This window comes from Branchiostoma floridae, chromosome 8 (assembly GCF_000003815.2).
Source record: "Branchiostoma floridae strain S238N-H82 chromosome 8, Bfl_VNyyK, whole genome shotgun sequence".
Lineage (NCBI taxonomy): Eukaryota > Metazoa > Chordata > Leptocardii > Amphioxiformes > Branchiostomatidae > Branchiostoma > Branchiostoma floridae.
This window is the reverse complement of record NC_049986.1, coordinates 17,123,530-17,142,673: the sequence shown is the minus strand read 5'-3', so window position 1 is coordinate 17,142,673 and position 19,144 is coordinate 17,123,530. Positions and strand designations below refer to the sequence as shown.

The 19,144-nt window shown below is 41.5% G+C and overlaps 1 protein-coding gene across 2 annotated transcripts in view; it reads left to right on the top strand.

The window, feature by feature from the left end:
* Nucleotides 1-14,344, top strand: part of LOC118421575 (leucine-rich repeat-containing protein 4C-like) — an 83,969-nt gene extending 69,625 nt beyond the window's left edge. For both annotated transcript variants that reach the window (XM_035828921.1, XM_035828920.1), the window contains exons 2-3: nucleotides 7,733-9,085; nucleotides 10,848-14,344. In XM_035828921.1, coding sequence (XP_035684814.1) covers nucleotides 11,714-13,567 — 1,854 coding nt within the window. In that variant the 5' untranslated portion in view covers nucleotides 7,733-9,085; nucleotides 10,848-11,713 and the 3' untranslated portion in view covers nucleotides 13,568-14,344. The remainder of the gene's footprint in view (nucleotides 1-7,732; nucleotides 9,086-10,847) is intronic.
* The last annotated feature ends 4,800 nt before the right edge of the window (nucleotides 14,345-19,144 follow it).

Here is a 19,144-nt window from a genome sequence, read left to right as displayed (position 1 = left end):
TTGTGTGTCGGTTCGAATAAAGTTCCTAAACGGGGAACATGCGGCTCCAGCGTCTTTTCTGAAGATGTGGCGTAAGTGTGAACGGTTGGGTTGAGGTTGTCCTTCCCCACATACTATAACAGTACAGTCATGTTCGATGAACATTTACATGCTCTGAGACGAAATTCTCTTATACGTTAATGCAGAAATATTCCATTCACATCATTTATTAATCTTTCATACATCTTTATTTGACATGTAATTTGTAAAAGATATGTCTCTCTTCAATGTTGCAAGCCAATGCCAATGTTTACGGTACGAATTGTGGAACTAACGGGTTTAAAGCAATAGATGATCAGGAAGACTAGAAACCCCAGGTCGGGCCCCTACCTCTCCAAACGTGATGCCAAATAATTCTAAGTATTGATGAAGCTTGATGAAACATGCTAATCACGAAACAATCATGCACAATAGACAAACTCTGATTAATCAAACTTCGGTCAAATTAAAAATGTTATATAGATATATAACTGTGCTTATGATGACTTTGTATTCACCATGCATATTCAAAACGGGGATTCATTAAAGTAACAATGTCGACTTCGTTCACCAGCATAAAGAGAGACAAATAAAGCCTTTAGTCACATAGTTGTTGAACAGTTGATTATTCTGTGTGTTTGTGTAGTGAGATTCCAAATGCATCACTGTACCTCTACACAGAGTAAGAGTGACCCATATTTGGAAATGAAGTGCTCAAGACGTCATGTTTCTCTTCCCTGTGATAGATGTCAAAGACTACAGAAAAGCCCGGGGGTATTCAAGCTGGCAGGAGGCAGATTGCTCGTAGCTTTTATAATTAGTAACGCTGAAAAAATCAAATCGTAACAGCGTCGCCCGGGGGGTTCATGAAACCGGTATCTACATGATATTGTAAATTAACTGGTAATCCGATGAAAAATTGTTCCGAGTTGTGAACAATCCCATTTAGACGTCGGGTGCAAACTAGCAGTATAACTGAACAAAGACATATCATTAATATTAGTCATGTTAATCTCCCTTAAATATGCTAGTGCCTGCCACTCTGAGGTTCCTGAGGTCATAACTCTGAAATTTGAATAAAAGAGGTGAGGTAAGCGTATCAGTCATACCTCGTGAGGAGCACACAAGAGAAATCGTTTTTAAACCCCCTCGTTGTGCCAGAATGTATTGTACAGTAACGAAAATAGCCCGGAGGTTTACAGTGCACGGCGAAACGGAATTTTGCCACTACTTATCTTGTTGAGATAAGGGCACAATCCCGGCAGAAGCGTTGGAGCACGGGACCTGGTAGAGACGATAACACGTGAGCTGTGCAGATAGGATCTTCCCTGACACAAAACACACGTTTACCTGCTCACTCCGTATGGCACAGATAACTGGCACCTGCTACAATTCGTTTGGAAATTTTCTAGCATCGATTTTCCTTTGTGAAGGAAGTGCAAAGATGGGGAGGGATGCTCTGATAGTAACGATGATGACATCCGGTTAAAGCATATATAGGTCCGCGATATCTCATTACCCCATGCCCGAGATGAGCTTGAACTTTGCCATCCTAATCTACAAAATCAGAGAATAGGCAGTCGACTCAGCTAGTGCTGCTTACCTCTTCTTCTGTACTGCCTAGCCCTTTTGCAGAGGTTAGCGGCAGAACGGCAGTTGCTGTTACTTTCATTCATTAACTCATAAACAATTGAAATATAGAAGTTAATAGAAACTAGAAAGGCCGACATTTGCTTAAGAGCAAATACAGCATATTTCAGCCATACCCCTTCCCACGCAACATTGGACTGTTCCAAATCACCCCTGCGCAAAAATGGAACATCCTCTTAACAGTACATTATCCCCCAAAGTGGACTGGTATTGTGAATTGATTCCAGGTAAAAACAGAGCTTGCTTCTATTTTTCAGAAAATGACAATAATCACACCTTCCATTCAGAAAATTTTTATCATGACTGAAAATTGTTGAATGACTTCATGTAATGTCATTAACAATTTTCAGTACGATAAGTAGGTGTAAGTTTAAAAAAGTATAAGCTCCTTGTGATGTGGGTACGTTTATTATTGCAGTGAACGTTTTTTATTCAAGTAGGGCATACGATTTAATAATTATCAAGCAGGTGCAGGTACTGTAGGAGCGTTTGTTTTCTTCAAGCTGTAAAACTGTTAAACTGTTTTACTTTGTATGCAATCAGCCATCGAACCTATTCTTATTTTAGTTTAACAACTTCCTGCCAGACCCGGAAGATACGATTGAACCTTGTTCGAGGATTTATTTTCGTCTGTCTGGTCAGTCTGTTCATACCCTGGCGCTGAGAGTGTTTTATTGGTCTGAAACTCTGGCAGTTTAAAGTTACTTACAATTTAAATGTTCAAAGTTTATGTCAAACAACAACAGCACTAGGAAATGTGGCCACTATAGACAGGTGGTCACTATAGAGAAAATGCTGATCTATTGACTAGGAGCCATACGTTACACATGATTTCAGTACACTGATATAAATCATATAAGATGTACAATTAAGTTCAAATAATTCTGAAGAGAAATATTGATGAGAAAATAATCATTCTCGCCACTGTCTAACTTATAATTACGTATCAAAACTAAACGCAGATTTTCTAACTAACGCACCTTTCGCCGACTTCATCAAAGGACCGCCGGCTATCAATCAAACACGGCTGTTGATTAGACTTAGAGTTTCAAACAGTCATGTGCTGTGTGCCAGTTGACAGCGAACTTCATGCTACGTGATGTTTTACATTGCTTGGACCTTCTTTCCTACAGCAGTGCTTCTACAAAATATTTAGACTGTAACACTGAGTCCCACATGTTTTATAGAATAGAATTTGACGCAGAACAGCGTTTTTTGCTGGGTATTTTTCTTGAAACATGTCCGTGGGAATATCAGCGAGGCGGCGACGTAGGGATATCAGACCGTCAACAAAAGTCGCACGGCGGCTAACGGCGCAGCGAAGATACTAGCGCTATAAATAAGCGCTTCAACTAAGGATGGCAACCCGTACAATATTTTTGTATACTGTTGAGCTAAGTAAAGTTTGTTGTTTATGAGGTTTTAGTTGTCTTTGAAGCTTTGACCCAAAATATTTTAAAGTCAAACTGCTGAAGAGAAGTAAGTGACTGCTACGATTATCGTATATATGGCCCTAAAAAAACTGATAAAAGAAGCCTTCTCAATAGTCTAAAATGCAAGAGCTTCCGGGGGGGCTTCGCCCACCTGGGCCCCCCCACAGTGGCCCTGCCCCTGGACCCCGCCAGGGACATTCGGCGGCCCCCGGACCCATGTCCGACGCTTTGAAAAAATCCTGGCGAGAAGTCTGTACGGCCTGAGTCTTCAAGTTAACGTATTGTGTGGTCCCGCTTATGAATATTAATTAGCCTTCGCTGTCCTCTTCGCTGATTGGCTGAACCATTAATTGAATTAACTCTTCCTGCCGGCTAGACGCAGGTGCAGATGTCGGCTCTGTGGGGTGAACGTCCGAAAGGTCATGGCATGGAGAACGAAAGAAAACCAATTTCCCCTAAAAAAAGTGCTGTAATTAAGCCTTTTACGGTACTTTATGCCAAAAATTAACAACAGTCGCACGGAGCTAACAGCGCAGCGAAAATACCATCGCTAGCGTTTCAACTTCGGATAACAAGTTATAAGTACTGTTGAACTCAGTAACGTTTAAGTTTGTTTTTAGTTGCCTTTGACGGTTTGACCTGAAATAGTGTTACGCTAAACTCCTGAAGAGAAGTTAAGTGACTACTGCGATTATCATAGATATGCCCCTAAGAACTGATACAATATAAAGCCTTCTGAATAGTCTAAAATGCGAGAGCCTTAGGCGGGCTTCGCTCCCCCTGGCGGGAACACTGCTATATACGGGATCATGAGGCCCCGCTTATGAATATTAATTAGCCTTTGGCCTCCTCTTCGCTGATTGGCTAGGTCTTTGATTCAATTAACTCTCCGGCTGACGCGCACAGGTGTGGCTCTGTGTGGGGTCACGGAAGGTCACGTCAGGAGGCCAAGAGAAAACAAATTTTCCCTCAGAAAAGTGCCAAAATTAATCATTTTAAAGTTGTTTATGTCAAAAATTTTACTTGAATCTTGTTACCAAGTATCTAATGCCTATCTATACCAAATTTCAGGTCATTTAATTGTAATACCAGGGTACAGGGGCCAAAAGTGTCCTTTTTTGGTCAAAAATTGGCCAAAAATCGCAAAAATAAGCATTTTGTTGCACTGTACACCAAAAGTGTTATTGAATTTATATGAAGGGATTATCAAGGCACATCTGTGTCAAATTTCAGCTCATTCGGTTGCAATACCAAGGTACAGGAGCCAAAAGTGTCCTTTTTTGGTCAAAAATTGGTCAAAAAATCGCAAAAATAAGCATTTTGTTGTACTGTACACCAAAAGTGTTATTGAATTTATATGGGGGCATTATCAAGGCACATCTCTGTCAAATTTCAGCTCATTTGGTTGTAATACCAGGGTACAGGGGCCAAAAGTGTCCTTTTTTGGTCAAAAATTGGTCAAAAAATCGCAAAAATAAGCATTTTGTTGTACTGTACACCAAAAGTGTTATTGAATTTATATGGGGGCATTATCAAGGCACATCTCTGTCAAATTTCAGCTCATTTGGTTGTAATACCAGGGTACAGGGGCCAAAATATACAGTTTTGGTCTAAAATTGACCAAAAAATCTCAATAAAATCATTTTAGAGGCAGATATGAAAAAAAAACTGAGAAAAAAGCATCAAGGTATTGGCCCATTCTACCCCTGTGGCAAATTTCAGGTCATTCGGTCCAGGAACGGTGGAGATGAATCACTTTGAAGATTTGACAGGAGAAAGAAGAAGAAGAAGAAGAAGAAGAAGAAAGAAGAAACATTACGAATACAATATATTTCACCATACTATGTATGGCTGAAATATAAATAGTTCTGTATGTATGTAGTAGAGTTTAGCACATTAAGTTATATGTCAGCATACTAGTAGCACGCTTCATTTACTCTAATATAATTAGCCCTTCAGCTTTGTAAGGTTATTGCAAACTGCGTTGTCATGGGTTTCCCCCATGTCGTCAAATATTAGGTTCCTTTATGAAGCCCTTGCAACTGGTAATGGAACCAGCCTGTACCTGCATGTTTGTATGTTAACCACGTATTTCCCATGTTATTGTCTCACGGTTGCCTCGAGTTATTGTCCTGTCCTCCTCTTCACTTTTCTTTCTTTTTCTTTCTTCTATACATATTTGGAGAGAGGGGGGAACTATTCACCCATCTCATAACTTAGTATGATCTCCACGAAATATTTCCAGAAAGAGGGTAAAGAGTAGAAGGGGAATGACACAGAGGAGGAAACTAGCAATATATCAGGACGGTTAGGGTGGATGCCATGCCCCTTATAACAGTCACCGTATGTATCAAAGGTTTTTCAAACACATTTTAATGTTAAGTACAGTCATGCTTTCTGTATGGATTTGTTAGTGGGTACTGTCCTTAACACGTGTTCATCAGCAAAGTCCAGGAATTCAATTAGAGAGTAAAGTAAAACGCCCTGCCAGACATGAAAGCTACATAATGCATTATGATCACGTTCATCCTCCGCCGCCAAGTGATTTTAAACGTATCTATATGTCGTGACTAATATCCAGGGGTCACAAATGGAAGAGCGGCATCATTACTTCTTTAAACACTCGTAATGACGAACGTGTCTGCTTTTCCCGCCCGTGAATTGTGTCTGTTGACTGAGATGAAAGTATTCTAGAACAAATGGAGATTTTTCTGTTTCCAAATCAGAGGAAATGATGAGACAGAGAGGAATCCCGCGTGACACATTAGGAGGAGCGGAGGTTTTGTGGCATGGATCTCATGAGGTGGCAATCTGATGGAGGGTATACCCTCATGCATTCTTATAGGCTTGCCCCAACATCTGTCACTATGACGCTTCATAGGTTTATGCCTTGGTGGCTGTGCCAAAACCCGAGTCGTGCCTGTCATGCACTGATATGCTAATTTTTTCGTCGGAAATAAAGGGGGAACGCTCACTTAAGCTCCAAGTACCTCTCATGCAATAATAGACTTATGTCTTAAAATAAACAGACGAAAACGCTCACTTATGATGTTATTATAATATTGAGCTGAAGTTAACATTTGAATATTGTATTTCATGAATTTATTACCTATTCAGAATCTTTGTTGAAAACGCAATCAGCGCACGACACATTCGCTTGTCGTAAGGCCTCCTTTCCACTAGACGGCGATCGCGCTGCGCTATCACTGCGACCTAAATAGGATATGTGTAACCTTCCATTCCATACTGGGTATATCATACAAAATGTAAAAGTATGACTAGGAAGACAACAAAATACACATAGCGTAAAAATTTGTTTTTTTTTCCGGCAAAATTCGTTCATCTGTCAAATTTGAGGTCGCAGATAGAGCGCGGTGAGAGCGCCGTCTTAGTGGAAAGGGGGTATAACGAAGGGCCGGCGGCTACCATCAGGATTACGTCGCCAACAGCACACATGATGAGATTAACGGTACCGTAACACGTCTGAAGCTGTTCCCTCTGACCAATTGCCAAGTGATCGTGTTAGGGAACAGATTTTCCACTTAGTCCAAGAGCTGTAATTGAACAATGAAGTTGTTTGCTACCATCTAAGGGAAACATAGTGAAGAAATGTGCGCGGCCGATTCTTTCCAGTATGTTCAACATAACACAATTGCAATTCCGACTGGAGTGGATACCATACATTTTTTTGTAATCTTACCTTCAATCTTTGTAATCTTACCATGTAAAATCATGTAATCATTATACACTTAAAAAACAGGTAACAGTTCACTAGTTGAAGTGTTGTTGTTTCAGCATCTTCCCCCATGTCGGGGTGTTATGTACAGCAACTGAAGATTATGTTGCTGGCAATATAAAGGCGTTATGTATTGCTCTACGAAGTGTATCTTGCCTTGAGGATGAGCATTAACATGCAGCCTTATTACTTTGATAATTATGATGTTGATAGATGGCACTTTGATAACATTCATATTTCTTTGATCCTAAAATGCGCAGAAAAGTATAAATGTTTGGATCCTTTTGGCAAATCTTCATCTCTGTGAGTCAATGATTTATCTTGTTGTAGATGACAAGAAAGGTAGCCATTTAAATCATTCTTATATTCCCCGCAAATATTAGCGCTAATAGAATCATATTGAGAAAGGAAACTGAAGGTAATGCTTATTTAAGTGGCTCATCAGTCATACTGCTCGCTGAGTAGCCTATCCCTGTTCTTTCCGGACTGATGCAGAATTACCCAAATCGATGTTTCCCAATTAATGATGTACCAGATAATATTGATAGCGCAACCCTACAGTTAAAACAGCTATGATGGCATCAAGTTTTATTTGATGTATTCTATCAGAGTGAAGCTGACAGTCCCGGCTTAAGCTAATTCAGCCTGGAGCGAGCCACAGGAGGGCGAGAACACATCAAGGCGTATTGATTGGAAAGAAATAATAAAACTGGCTTCTCATCAAAAACTGTAGCAGTCATTCATCTTGATTAGATGGCAAGGGATTTTCAGAATAAAGTATCATTATCTATTAACTCTTCGGTCTGTGTTTTTATATCGCAGCGTAATCTGTTCATCTTTTATCAGAGACTATTGAGACCAATGAATAAATCATTTGCCTTATTTCTGCTTCCAGATTCAACCTAGATCTGATGAGCCGTAAGCGCCGGAACGAGCAGAAGACGAGCACCTACCGACCACGTGACCGTTTGATATCTCTTGGGTGCCAGGCTATAACGAGGTGATCGTTAACCAGGGATCTCTAAATTATTAACCACTTACAGTTTACACCGAACTAGGCATAACCAAGCCCGTCTCAGGGAGACCATTCAAACCTTGCCGTAAACGGATTTTATAGGCTTCACACGGACCAGAGCCCGTTGATTGGGTACTTCCCGCACACACACGAGATGAGGCTGGGTTAAGAAGTCGCGAAACTTGTGGGCTATAAAACCTACCTGGTGTCTCAGCAAGGGGCCGATGTATTGTGAGGTATCTGCCCTGGCAAGGTTTTCGACGAACTGAACTCAGTGAAGATTTGATATGCGCGGCGGTGGTCAATAGCACTCAGGGGAGGGAACGATATCACCCACGGAGCCACCATAATAGTTTCACACACAGGAGATGCTGGTGATCGGGCCTGGACTGAATTCTTCTGCATACATTTGAACGGTCTGGAATCAGGTTGAAGAAGACCAATCACAGCTTGAGATGGCTAAACCTGTTTGTCACCAACAAGCTCAATATCATCGGTTGGCTCGACTATTGGCTCAAATGGATTTTTCATCGTGAGGGAAATGGGGTCACAGACTTCATCTTATATTGGAAAACAGGCCAGGATTGGGACCCAAGCCACCTTCAATGAATCTTTTCTAATTTCTTTCACTGACAGCAGACTTTAGAAGCAGATCGATTTTTATGCTTCAAGACACGATGAAACACGACTGCAAGCGGCTTCCAACACACGAACAGAATGCAAGTTAGATGATGTTTGTCGTTGTGCCGCCATATTCTAATCCCAAACGACTGTGCAAAGAGAGCGTTTTGCGTAGCAGCATCTCGTGTGATATTAACCGTCCCGTGATTGCCGACATCATCTTTACCCAATACAAAGGGATTGTACGGTAAGAAATAATCGAAGTCTTGCCAATGGATCTTACATCATATCAGCTACCAGCACGATCGAATGTCAAGTCTGCTGCATAATGGATTTCCTTAGAGCGGGCTGGGGACGCTATCCCAGACTTCATTTCCAGGAGTGAAATGGAATGGGCGGCTAGTGGTAAATCTACCCCCATTCTCCTCGGCACCCAGCCTTGCATGATCGGTTGCAGAGGGTTGAGCAAAGGGCTACCTGTTAATTGGTTTTCCCTGGTTCTGCTTGGAAGGAATGAGGTGTAGTCCCGACCTCGCCCACTGGTGACCGGGGCAGGAAACAGAGAGGGAGAAGGACAGAAGGGTCTACCAGCGCGATTCATGTCATTCAAAGGTACGTTGATTGCAAAACTTTAGATCACTGCATTTCGAACGTATCTAATTACAGTGAGAGTCAAGAGATCGCCTCAGATGTGTCTCTGCATCACCTTGTTAGTCTCAGGTCTTACGTCGTTTCACGACATGATTCCTTTGAGGTCAGACCTAGGTTATCCCGTGGGCGGGTATAGTGTAGTACAAAGACTATACACACTGATGGTGCCTAGACATATCTAGAAATATAGATGAAATCCCACTGCCTGCCAGAAATGTATAAAGTAGCCTTTTGGCGAGATTACTTCAGGTGAGAGGTGCAATGTGCATATATAGCACATATGGAGCCGATATGCCGAGGGAATATCAACTAACTGAACTCATCTTGACCACTAATGGAGAAGAACGGGTTAGTCAAAGTTTGTGGTCATGAGGTCGTAAACTCCAAATCAACACCATCAGCAATGGTGGAGAATTTCCAAGTTTAATGCGTTGGTCACGGTAAGCATCGACCTGTAGAGCAGGGATCTCACTATTAATCTTAGTGAGAAAATAGAATTTTACCTCGGGGTTGACATTAAGGAGGGGGTCGCGGTAACGCATCATACGTTTCCTTATGTCTAATACGATATGTCTGCAGCATTCAAATGAGGCCTTGAACCGAGCCACTTGGCAAATTGTGCCAATGCAACGTAAACTTCCTAACCTGGCATAGGATTTATGGTGTACTTCGGTTAAGCTTATATGGTAGAAGGCAGGAGGGTAATTCTGCATGATGTACATGAAAGGATGTTGGTACTACAAGGCACCTGGCTGGGCTCAGTCCAAGATAACCCCGCAGACGAGCTGATAAGGTCTCCATAGGACGCCGAATCAAGTTCAAACGAAGTCTCTACCACAAGATAAGCATATCTGATTGTTTATTCCATTCGCGTATTCCAGCATTACATTAGGGATTAAAATTGCATTTTCATATGCCAAGGTAGCCCAAATTGATTCGGAAATGTTATGTACCTTTTATCATTTACATTCTGTGTGAAATAGGTCAATAACCAAGCACGCCGTGTTCCTATAACGACTGGTCGGTAAGGCTGGACGGCACATATATCAACGGAGCACATTATATACTTCACACTATTGATACATACAGTACAGCAAACACCATAGATACATTCATACACTAAACATGCATCTGATTAAAACATAACAAACATACTGTATATTGCAAACGTAAAAAAATACAGCAATTCCCACTACAATGGCATGAAGCTCTATGCCAATGTAATATGAACACTATTTAACCATGTCAGCCGTGGAACATCATAATAACCCATGAACCGCACGCTGGGGTAACCTTCATCATTATGATTTACGGAGCAGGAAGCTTGCAGAGAAATTAAGAAATGTCTAATCACTATCTTCCATCCGATAATCATCCCATGAATATGGACTTTTTTTGCAAGCATGATTAAAGTATGTAATCGTTTAGGCACTGGCATAGATAAAATTGTTGATAATGATTATTGATCTGATAATTAAAACCTGTCTCATTAACATAAGAAGGGATATAGAAGGCGACAAAAACAGGTGTCGAGATGAAATGAACAACATTTAATAGTCTGTTAGAATGCCGTTTGCCACGGAAGAATACCCACAGGAGCCATCTGTTCCAAGTTAATTTGTGAAAGATTTATTGGCCATTGGATAAAGATGAGGTGAGCCAACGCAAAGCGACATGATTTGTAAGTGTTAACGCACTGTTCTGTGTTTCTGTGTTCTTCCAGGGTGCACCAACATCCCACCAGCGGGCTACCATCCGGATGAGTAAGTGCTACGGACAGGAAGTTCAAGATGACGATTAAGAATCAACGCTGTGGAGATGTTCGAAAGGACCATTACTGACTTTGTTCAAATAGCCAAGACGATTTAAAACGAAGAACATAAACGCAGTAACGACCACGAGAAGCACCTCCAACATATCATCTAGCTTGGTTGTGTTATTGGAAAACCTATTTCTACTCCAATTAAACGACCAAAGGATTTTTCACCCACTCTGTGGATGATGCATCTGAGAGAATGCGTCCATACCTTTGGTGTTTATGATCACACTGATGACTCTGTAAAGTATTCAGACTACGATGCTGTATTGTCCTTATAAGAATGAGGTGGCTTGACCCTGAATAGATCCTGTGAAACTTTCATTCTGAGGCGACGATTTAAACGTCCCCTGGGCTTATTTTTAAGTGGAGAAATCAATAGACTTACCGAAAAAGGAGTGCATCGATATACCGATAGGACGAGCCTGATTGCAGGATCTCCGTGTCAAATGGATTCTTCGCGGTTTTATGACTAGAATGGGGACATGCCGTGTTTAATTGGCACATGGAAAATTTGTTGGACAGCCTTGGCACAGGGGGATGCAACACAGACTTCCAGTGTTATCAGCCAAGTTCCGCTGTGGCAGACATTTTCGGTTCTGCTTTGCGCGATCGGCTGAAAAGCACCTGGCACTAATTACAAATGAACACCGAAACAGTGATAGAAAAAGTATTCTCTCATAGAAACTTGAGGCAGCTGAACTAGTATCATCCAGCTGTTCTATGCGGTGATTCCTTGTGTTTACAAATATTATCAGGACAGTCTGACAAGTATGGCCGCACTAGAACCGGTCTTCCTGGAACTCCTGGTTGTTGCCGTGTTTGGCTGCTTTGTTCCGATGATGTGTGTCACGTGTCCTAAGCAGTGTGACTGCGGACAGTCATTCACTCAAATCAACTGCAGTAGCAGAGGAATAACGGACGTACCAAGAGGAATCTACGAGAACACTTCGGAACTACTCCTGAAGGCAAACGCCATCGAGTCCCTCAAAAGAGACCAGTTTCTCAGATTGCGACAGCTCGAACGTTTGGACCTCAGCGAAAACGCAATCATGACCATCCAAGAAGGAGCATTTAATGGGTTGTATCGATTACAGATACTCAATTTGCGCAGAAATCGCCTGAGAAGTCTACAAGGGGGCATGTTCAGGTATCTTACCAACCTACGGGAGTTGAGACTACAAGGAAATCCGATTATCTGCCTGGAGGCCTACACCTTCTCCCATTTGCCCTCGCTCAGAAAACTGGACTTGCGGGAATTGCGCCAACTCAAAGCGATATCCAGGAATGCATTCAATGGATTGACTGCTCTGGTATCTCTTACCATGTCAGATTCGAACTTACGCCGCTTGCCTTATTTACAACATGTGACTAGTCTTCAGGATCTGGATGTGTCAAGGAACTCAATATCTGTCCTGAATGCAAATAATCTTCAGGGTCTTGTAAAGTTAACGAAACTAGTATTGTCCTATAACCATTTATCCTCTGTGGAGCAGGACTCATTTGACGACCTTTTCAGTTTGTCAGAGTTAGATCTGTCTTACAATAACATTACCAGCTTGCCATTCCGGCTCTTTAGAGATACCTCTTTGGTAAAAGTATCCCTCCAGCGGAATCCGTGGAACTGTACTTGCGTTGTTCATTGGTTAGCAAGATGGCTACAACAACATGTGCGCAACGACACGAGTTTGCTCCAGTTACAGCGATGCGGTGGTTGCTTTTCCCCGGTCGACTTGCGCGGCAGACTTCTCTGTGACGTGCCATTGTCGAGCTTAAAATGCAAGAGGCCACACATCCAAAAGGTTCACCCGACAGTCAACGCCACTCTGGGAGGCAATGCAGCATTGCAGTGTGAACTTTCACCGGGTGTAGAGACGGCTATCAGCTGGATAACACCGGATGGTAGTAAAGCAAAACGAAGTTCTTTCAGAGGCGGACGAGTTAAAGTCATCAATGATGGTACCCTCAACATTTCTAGGGTAACGATGTCCGACGCGGGAGTGTACCGCTGTATGGCCACGAATGACGCTGGCTTTGACAACTTCTACAAAATTCTGAACGTCACGGGTAGCATTCTCCCGGAGTTCGCCGCCACGCAAGTTCCTATCAATCTAGATGACATTCCAGAGGTCGATGATTTCGACCCTAGCTACTGCACAAATCTGCGTGACGAGGACGTCTTTCTTTTGAATAGAACACAGTATACACAGAGAGACGTAAACCTGGAGCCAGACGACCGCCGTGTGAATCCAACGGTTGATGCTACAAAGATTCCTCCAATGGACTCACCTACACAAAAAGATCAGGATCAGGATACTTTTATGACGCTGTACAAAGGCTATCTCATCGCGGCTCTCGTCGCAGCTGTTTCTCTAGGAACCCTGTTGTGGATTTTGGTCTGTGCGGTTATGAAATGTTCCAAGGAAAGAAACAGAGACGATCGAAAGAATAAGAGATTAGCCAAGTTAAAGAAGGAGGAAGCATCAGAGTCACGATTTAACGTGTCTTGTGTTAAGAGTATAGATCCTGAGGAGACTGTAGAAATACCCGATGTGTATACTGTAAGTAAACTGACAGGCATTTTCGAAGATATGACTGTAAATCCTGCCACTGAAACAATAGTCTAAGCTGTATAAATGCATTTAACATATTGGTAGGGAACCAAATACGTATTGTTGTTGTTCTTCGTACGTACGTAAATACATCAGATACTATATGCCAGTGCACTTTTTTTCTAGATAAAAGGAATTTGCCAAGAAACCACTTTTCAGGACGAAACTGCAGCAACAGTGGGGAATCGCAATTGCAGTGGATTTCATTTGCTTAGACGTTAGCTACTTTGGAAACAAAACTTTTCTATTCAGTATTTTTTTCAACTCTGAATAATTGATCTCCTGTCCCCTATTATTTTCTAATGATTATTATAAGACTACGTCAAGGATCATTTGTAGCACATCACGTTTGTAAAAAAGTACATTTTCCATTTCATAGGGGTTGAAGTTGTAGATTATTTGAAGTAAAAGAACCTGCTACAAGAAAGTCATTCTGCCAAACGTGTCATTGTATCCTGTCATTTAGGGACATTCCTGAAACATACATTCCAACAGCTGGTGCCACGTGTCATTTCCCCTCCGAAGAACCGTTATCAAAATAGTTACTAAACAATATACTGTCTAATATTATATAAAATGCAAACTATATACTACGTAACAATTTCAAATATTTTCCCATTTCCTTCAGAAAGAAAATCACTTATACTTGATAGTATTACATACTCAGCAACAATTTTATCAAGGCGCTTGGTGCAGATAAAGAATTTACCTCTACAGAGAATAACAATTTGCCTATATAAGGTTTTGAATATATTTGTAAATAAAAGTTTGGTTAATGCTGGATTATGTTGTATTCAGTAGTATCAGTTGCAATTTTTTTTATTGATTTGATCAAGTAATACACTGACAGATATGATCACTTCTGTAGAACAAGCATGGTCTCATGACATCACAACCGATGTCAGCACCTCTAGATTGCTGCATAGTAGTATTCATCATCATATCAATCATCATATCAACAGATTTCTCCATAGAAGGAGCCAGATGGTAAATGCACAGATATGCAGTTCATCAGTATTCCCCTTGGAGTGAATAGTGCGCTTGACGAGGATTATTTGTGGATCAAGGCGAATCGTTTTTCCATGTCAACGCTCGTGTTATTTGTGCCATGTTAATGTCATTTTAACAGGAAAGTATTGCTGAGCTTCAAAAGCATATTTATCATCAATAAAGATAGTATATTCTATAGTATTAGCTCGTAAATAAAGGTCTCTCAGCGGAAAATATCGCATTAAAAGGAGCCATTGGCATCTCGTGCAATGGAATAACCCTCTTTCAGTTCACGATGACGTTTTATGAATGCGAAAGCTACCTTGCTGGTTACAAGACTTTAAAATGAAATTTACAGAGCAATTCCATCGGTCAAACATAAACTTGTGACCTCAAAATTTACTTGGACGTGTATAACGGCAAGAATCCACACAAAGTATATATTACGTGACCCAGAGGAACGATATAGCATCATACAATCAACATTATCAGCGGCCAAAGGTACGTGCGGTCGATCCCAATCCCCGCCCTAATCCATGATCATATTTGGAGTCAGGTACGGAATATTTTGGTAATTCTAGTTTACAGGTTTATCGATTGTGATATTGAACTTTTCATGATGTCTAGAGACGGTCGTCTGGAAAAGGGACCTTTGAACGACAAGGGCATTATCGCAGGTTAATGGCCATCAAATAGATCTATAAAGGTCATAAGCTTTAATCAAAGGGGCAACTTGTCAAGTCTGTACAAACCCAACTAGACAACCCGGGCGGATCGAAGTGATGTGAGACATGACCTGCCTTTGGGTACTGTGACATTCCTCAACACCAAGTTGTACGTTATACCAATATTTGAAGAGAAAACGTAGGGGGTAAAGTCCCGTTGCAATTGACCCTAAAAAAGTCAAAAATCTTGAAATAATTTCAAAATTCGCTCAAACTCACAAACGTACGGAATTCATATACTAACAACTTCAAGTGGTATCTCATTGCACTTGCGTCACGCTTGCGTCACTGCGGGGTTGGAAAAATACTCAACGAATTTCAGAGATAAAGTATTACTTTTTGTGTATTTGTCATCTTCTAAGTCATACTTTTACGTATTACGCAATATAAATTCATGAAAAAAAATAACAAAACGGTGACGCAGTGAACGAACCCCGCAGTGACACAAGCTTGACGCAAGTGCAGTGAGGTACCACCTTGCGACTATATCTTTATACGTTTCGCTCAAAAGTGTAGCTTTGCGAAACGACGAGAAATAGTTGAAAACCCACGTATTTTAAGGATTTTCCAGCATACCATGCTATTTGTTTACCACTGCACCATTCTCTACGCGACGTTATCCATGCTGTTACTATTGCGGCACATGAGCCCACTCGTTAAGAACGAATTTCATTACCACTTCCATCTCTCTCGTGAAAATTGACCGCCATGTTTCGATTGAGGTGGAATTGTGGGGTTTACCTAATGAAAGAGCAAGACGAAATGGCGTCGTTTCGTTTGATTTAGTTCCCCATCGCCTCGGCTATCAAGCGACCTCGTTCCATGCAAATAAAAAAAGTGCTTTTGAGTAACATTACAAGGTCTTAAATATAGGGATTGTATTCCCCAAAGGAGAAGGGTATATCTTTATTACCAAGATGATATGGGACCGCAAATAACGTTAAATACGAACGAGTTCCTATTTCAGCGGCAAAACTACATTCCCTGTCCTCATTGAACAAGTCCTCTTTGGCCAAATTGGAGGGATTTTCCATGACCTTACTACAGCAACCCAGGCTGCTGACAAGTGATATTTCATCATTATGTTTCCAATCCTACTGCCAGGGTCAGCCGCTCAGCTGACCTAAGACCTCCCCTGTGGTCTTATTGATAGCGTTTGTCAAAGAAGCAAGGATAGCCAGATCTCCGTTGCCTCCGGTAAAGGTAGTTATCAATATACTTATGATTAATGAGTTTGTTTCCCGCCTTTGGACACGAACGCGTTAGTCTCCATGGTCCGTCTTACCGCCTAATGGAGTCAGGCTTTACTATACAGTAGCAAATGGAGCTTCGTATATCACAGAAGATGCAGATACAACGAACTATTTCTTTCCAAAGGGCACTGCACCCTTACTGTGCAATGGGAGTCAATGCCTCTTTTTTGCATCAACTGTACAATACGGTACTTGAATGATGGCTAGTAGTAGCTCCAGGAGGTATGCTTCTGTTGGGATCATAGCTGATATGGTAGCTGGTGTTCAGAGAGACATCGTAACTATTCAATGGGCTATGCATATCCATCACTAATGTTATGTACGATGCATCCCAGTTCAGTTGCAAAAGCTCTGGTGAAGATGTCGTTGAACTCACTTGCGATATCTCATTTAGGACAACGGCTTTTTGTTCCATTTGCGTATTGATATGTATGAGGCATTGAAGCGGACTGCAATGCAGCATTTTTAGAAACAACTTGGGTCCTCCTGGGATCCCCGTAGCCAGGAGGCCTGCATCTGAAGAATCGATCACGGAGTCTCCTGGGTACATGTATGACTCCCCTACTCTCCATCTTCATGACGGTCACTCATACGGACCAAAGTAAAAAGGTAGTATTGTGCCGCGGAGGGTTTCCCTTGAAAGATCACAGATCCTTCTCATCTCTAGCACTTGCATAGCATTTGCCATGGAAATATACAGTCTTCATTCTTATGCCACATCTGCTTTAAAAGAGTCGAAACTGAGTGTAAATTTCTTTGATATGGTTTTCCTCGCCGCTACAATAATCACAGCTTTATAGATGTGAAAATTTAATTTGAGCAATAATGTTGACATAAATATGCCTTGGTTATCTCCAATGCTAATGTTTCATTTTTTATAAACAAATCGCGTAACATGTAATTATTTTTATAAGTACATCATACTCGGTTAGAATGAGTTAAGTCCAAATAACATAAAAAGATATTCGCACTATTCAAGGTGTTTATTTGGGATATCTATGGTTTGTCTGGGATACAACTATCATAAAAGTATATTTCCATACGTCAGAAGAAATACCTAGCTGGTCCTTTCATGCCTGTGTATTACTCAACTTGGGAATTCAGAAGCCCGCCCAAAGCCTTAAGCCATCAACACAAAGGTATCAATCACACGCAGCGGTGGTGATTGTTCTCAGACCTAATTGGGATCGTATCTCTTACCGGAAACTTTATTGATCTCTACTGGGACAGTATGAGGTTCAAGGTCGACTTTGCTACCATTGCTTGAAAGGCTAGCAATCTACAGTGATGAAGTAGTTTGCCATGTTATGATCGATACGTCATACGAGACGAGGTCCTCTTGTATGAAGTCAAGCAGAGTGCACAACTACTCCAAAGGAGAACTTGCGGTTTACCCAGCTTTGTAGAACAGCAGACTTCACACCCGGCAGTCGCCTGCAGGATATATGTAGATCCTTCTCGGTTTAGATTAGCTGAGGCGCTGTGGTCCCAGGGCTATGTTCAATATTGCGGGGGTTGCAGACGTGTGTAGTCTCCTCACACCCCTGAGCATTCCGAGTGATGAATGCGAGAGAATAATCTTCACACACGCACCGTCAGGTCAGAATAGATAATACATCCTGATGATTAATACAGATGAGGCCGATGCCCTACTTGGAACAGATTACGCTGTAAGCACTTCTGTTAATTATGTCCACATATGTTAAAAGATAAGACTTGCTGAGTTATAGCCCATCTGGGTGGAATCACCTGCAGTCATAAACGCGTTGGGTATTTCAACGCCTTATTCAAGAGTGTAACAGGGTGTAAAGCAAGACCGATTGGTCCTGTTTTATGTGAATCAGCTTTCGATCCAGGTTAGGTCGGCCACGGCCGGTGGATATTCTACGTGAATGTTAATGTAGCTATGGAGGTATTCTTCAACTTCATAAAGGTCAAAGGCCAGTCTTGTCATGGGTCTGAGTGGGGACGATTTGCTGCACAACGATGTAGTTGCTCCAGTGTTTATAGCATACGTGAGTAGAGAAGTATCATATATAGTCCAGATAATGTGGCACCATCGACACCATTCTGGTGAGAAGCTATCTATCAGATCCCAGCTATAACTTACATAAGGAGTTGCCTTCGATAAATCCCACATTGGTTCTCTTGTTCATGCTCCTCCACCATCTCTCGGATGGTTCAGCAGAGTCTCGAGAGGCTGAAAGTTATGATGTCATACTCCAGAAGACACACATGACATTGCATGACAACGTTACCTCTTAAAAATGACTGACAAAAATAGATATTTGCCTATAACTTAAGGGAAATGTTTCCAGGGAACGAAAAAAAAACATGTACACAAACAAAAGTCAAAAGTCTCAAAAGGAAGTAAAGTCAAGAAAGAAAGTACACATCGATATCCTTAATCAGATCGACTGATCTTTTTGACAGCATCTGATGATCAACGTTAGATATTCTAAATAGATAGTCTTTGTTAATTATGCAGATATTCTTAACTTTACACGATTGTTTGGTTTGTGTCTTATATGTACAATCGCACATCTGGGTTAAGTATCAACCGAATGATCTCTTGAGCTCAGGTGGTTCATTTAGGTTCCATCAATTGCTTTCACCGGCAACCC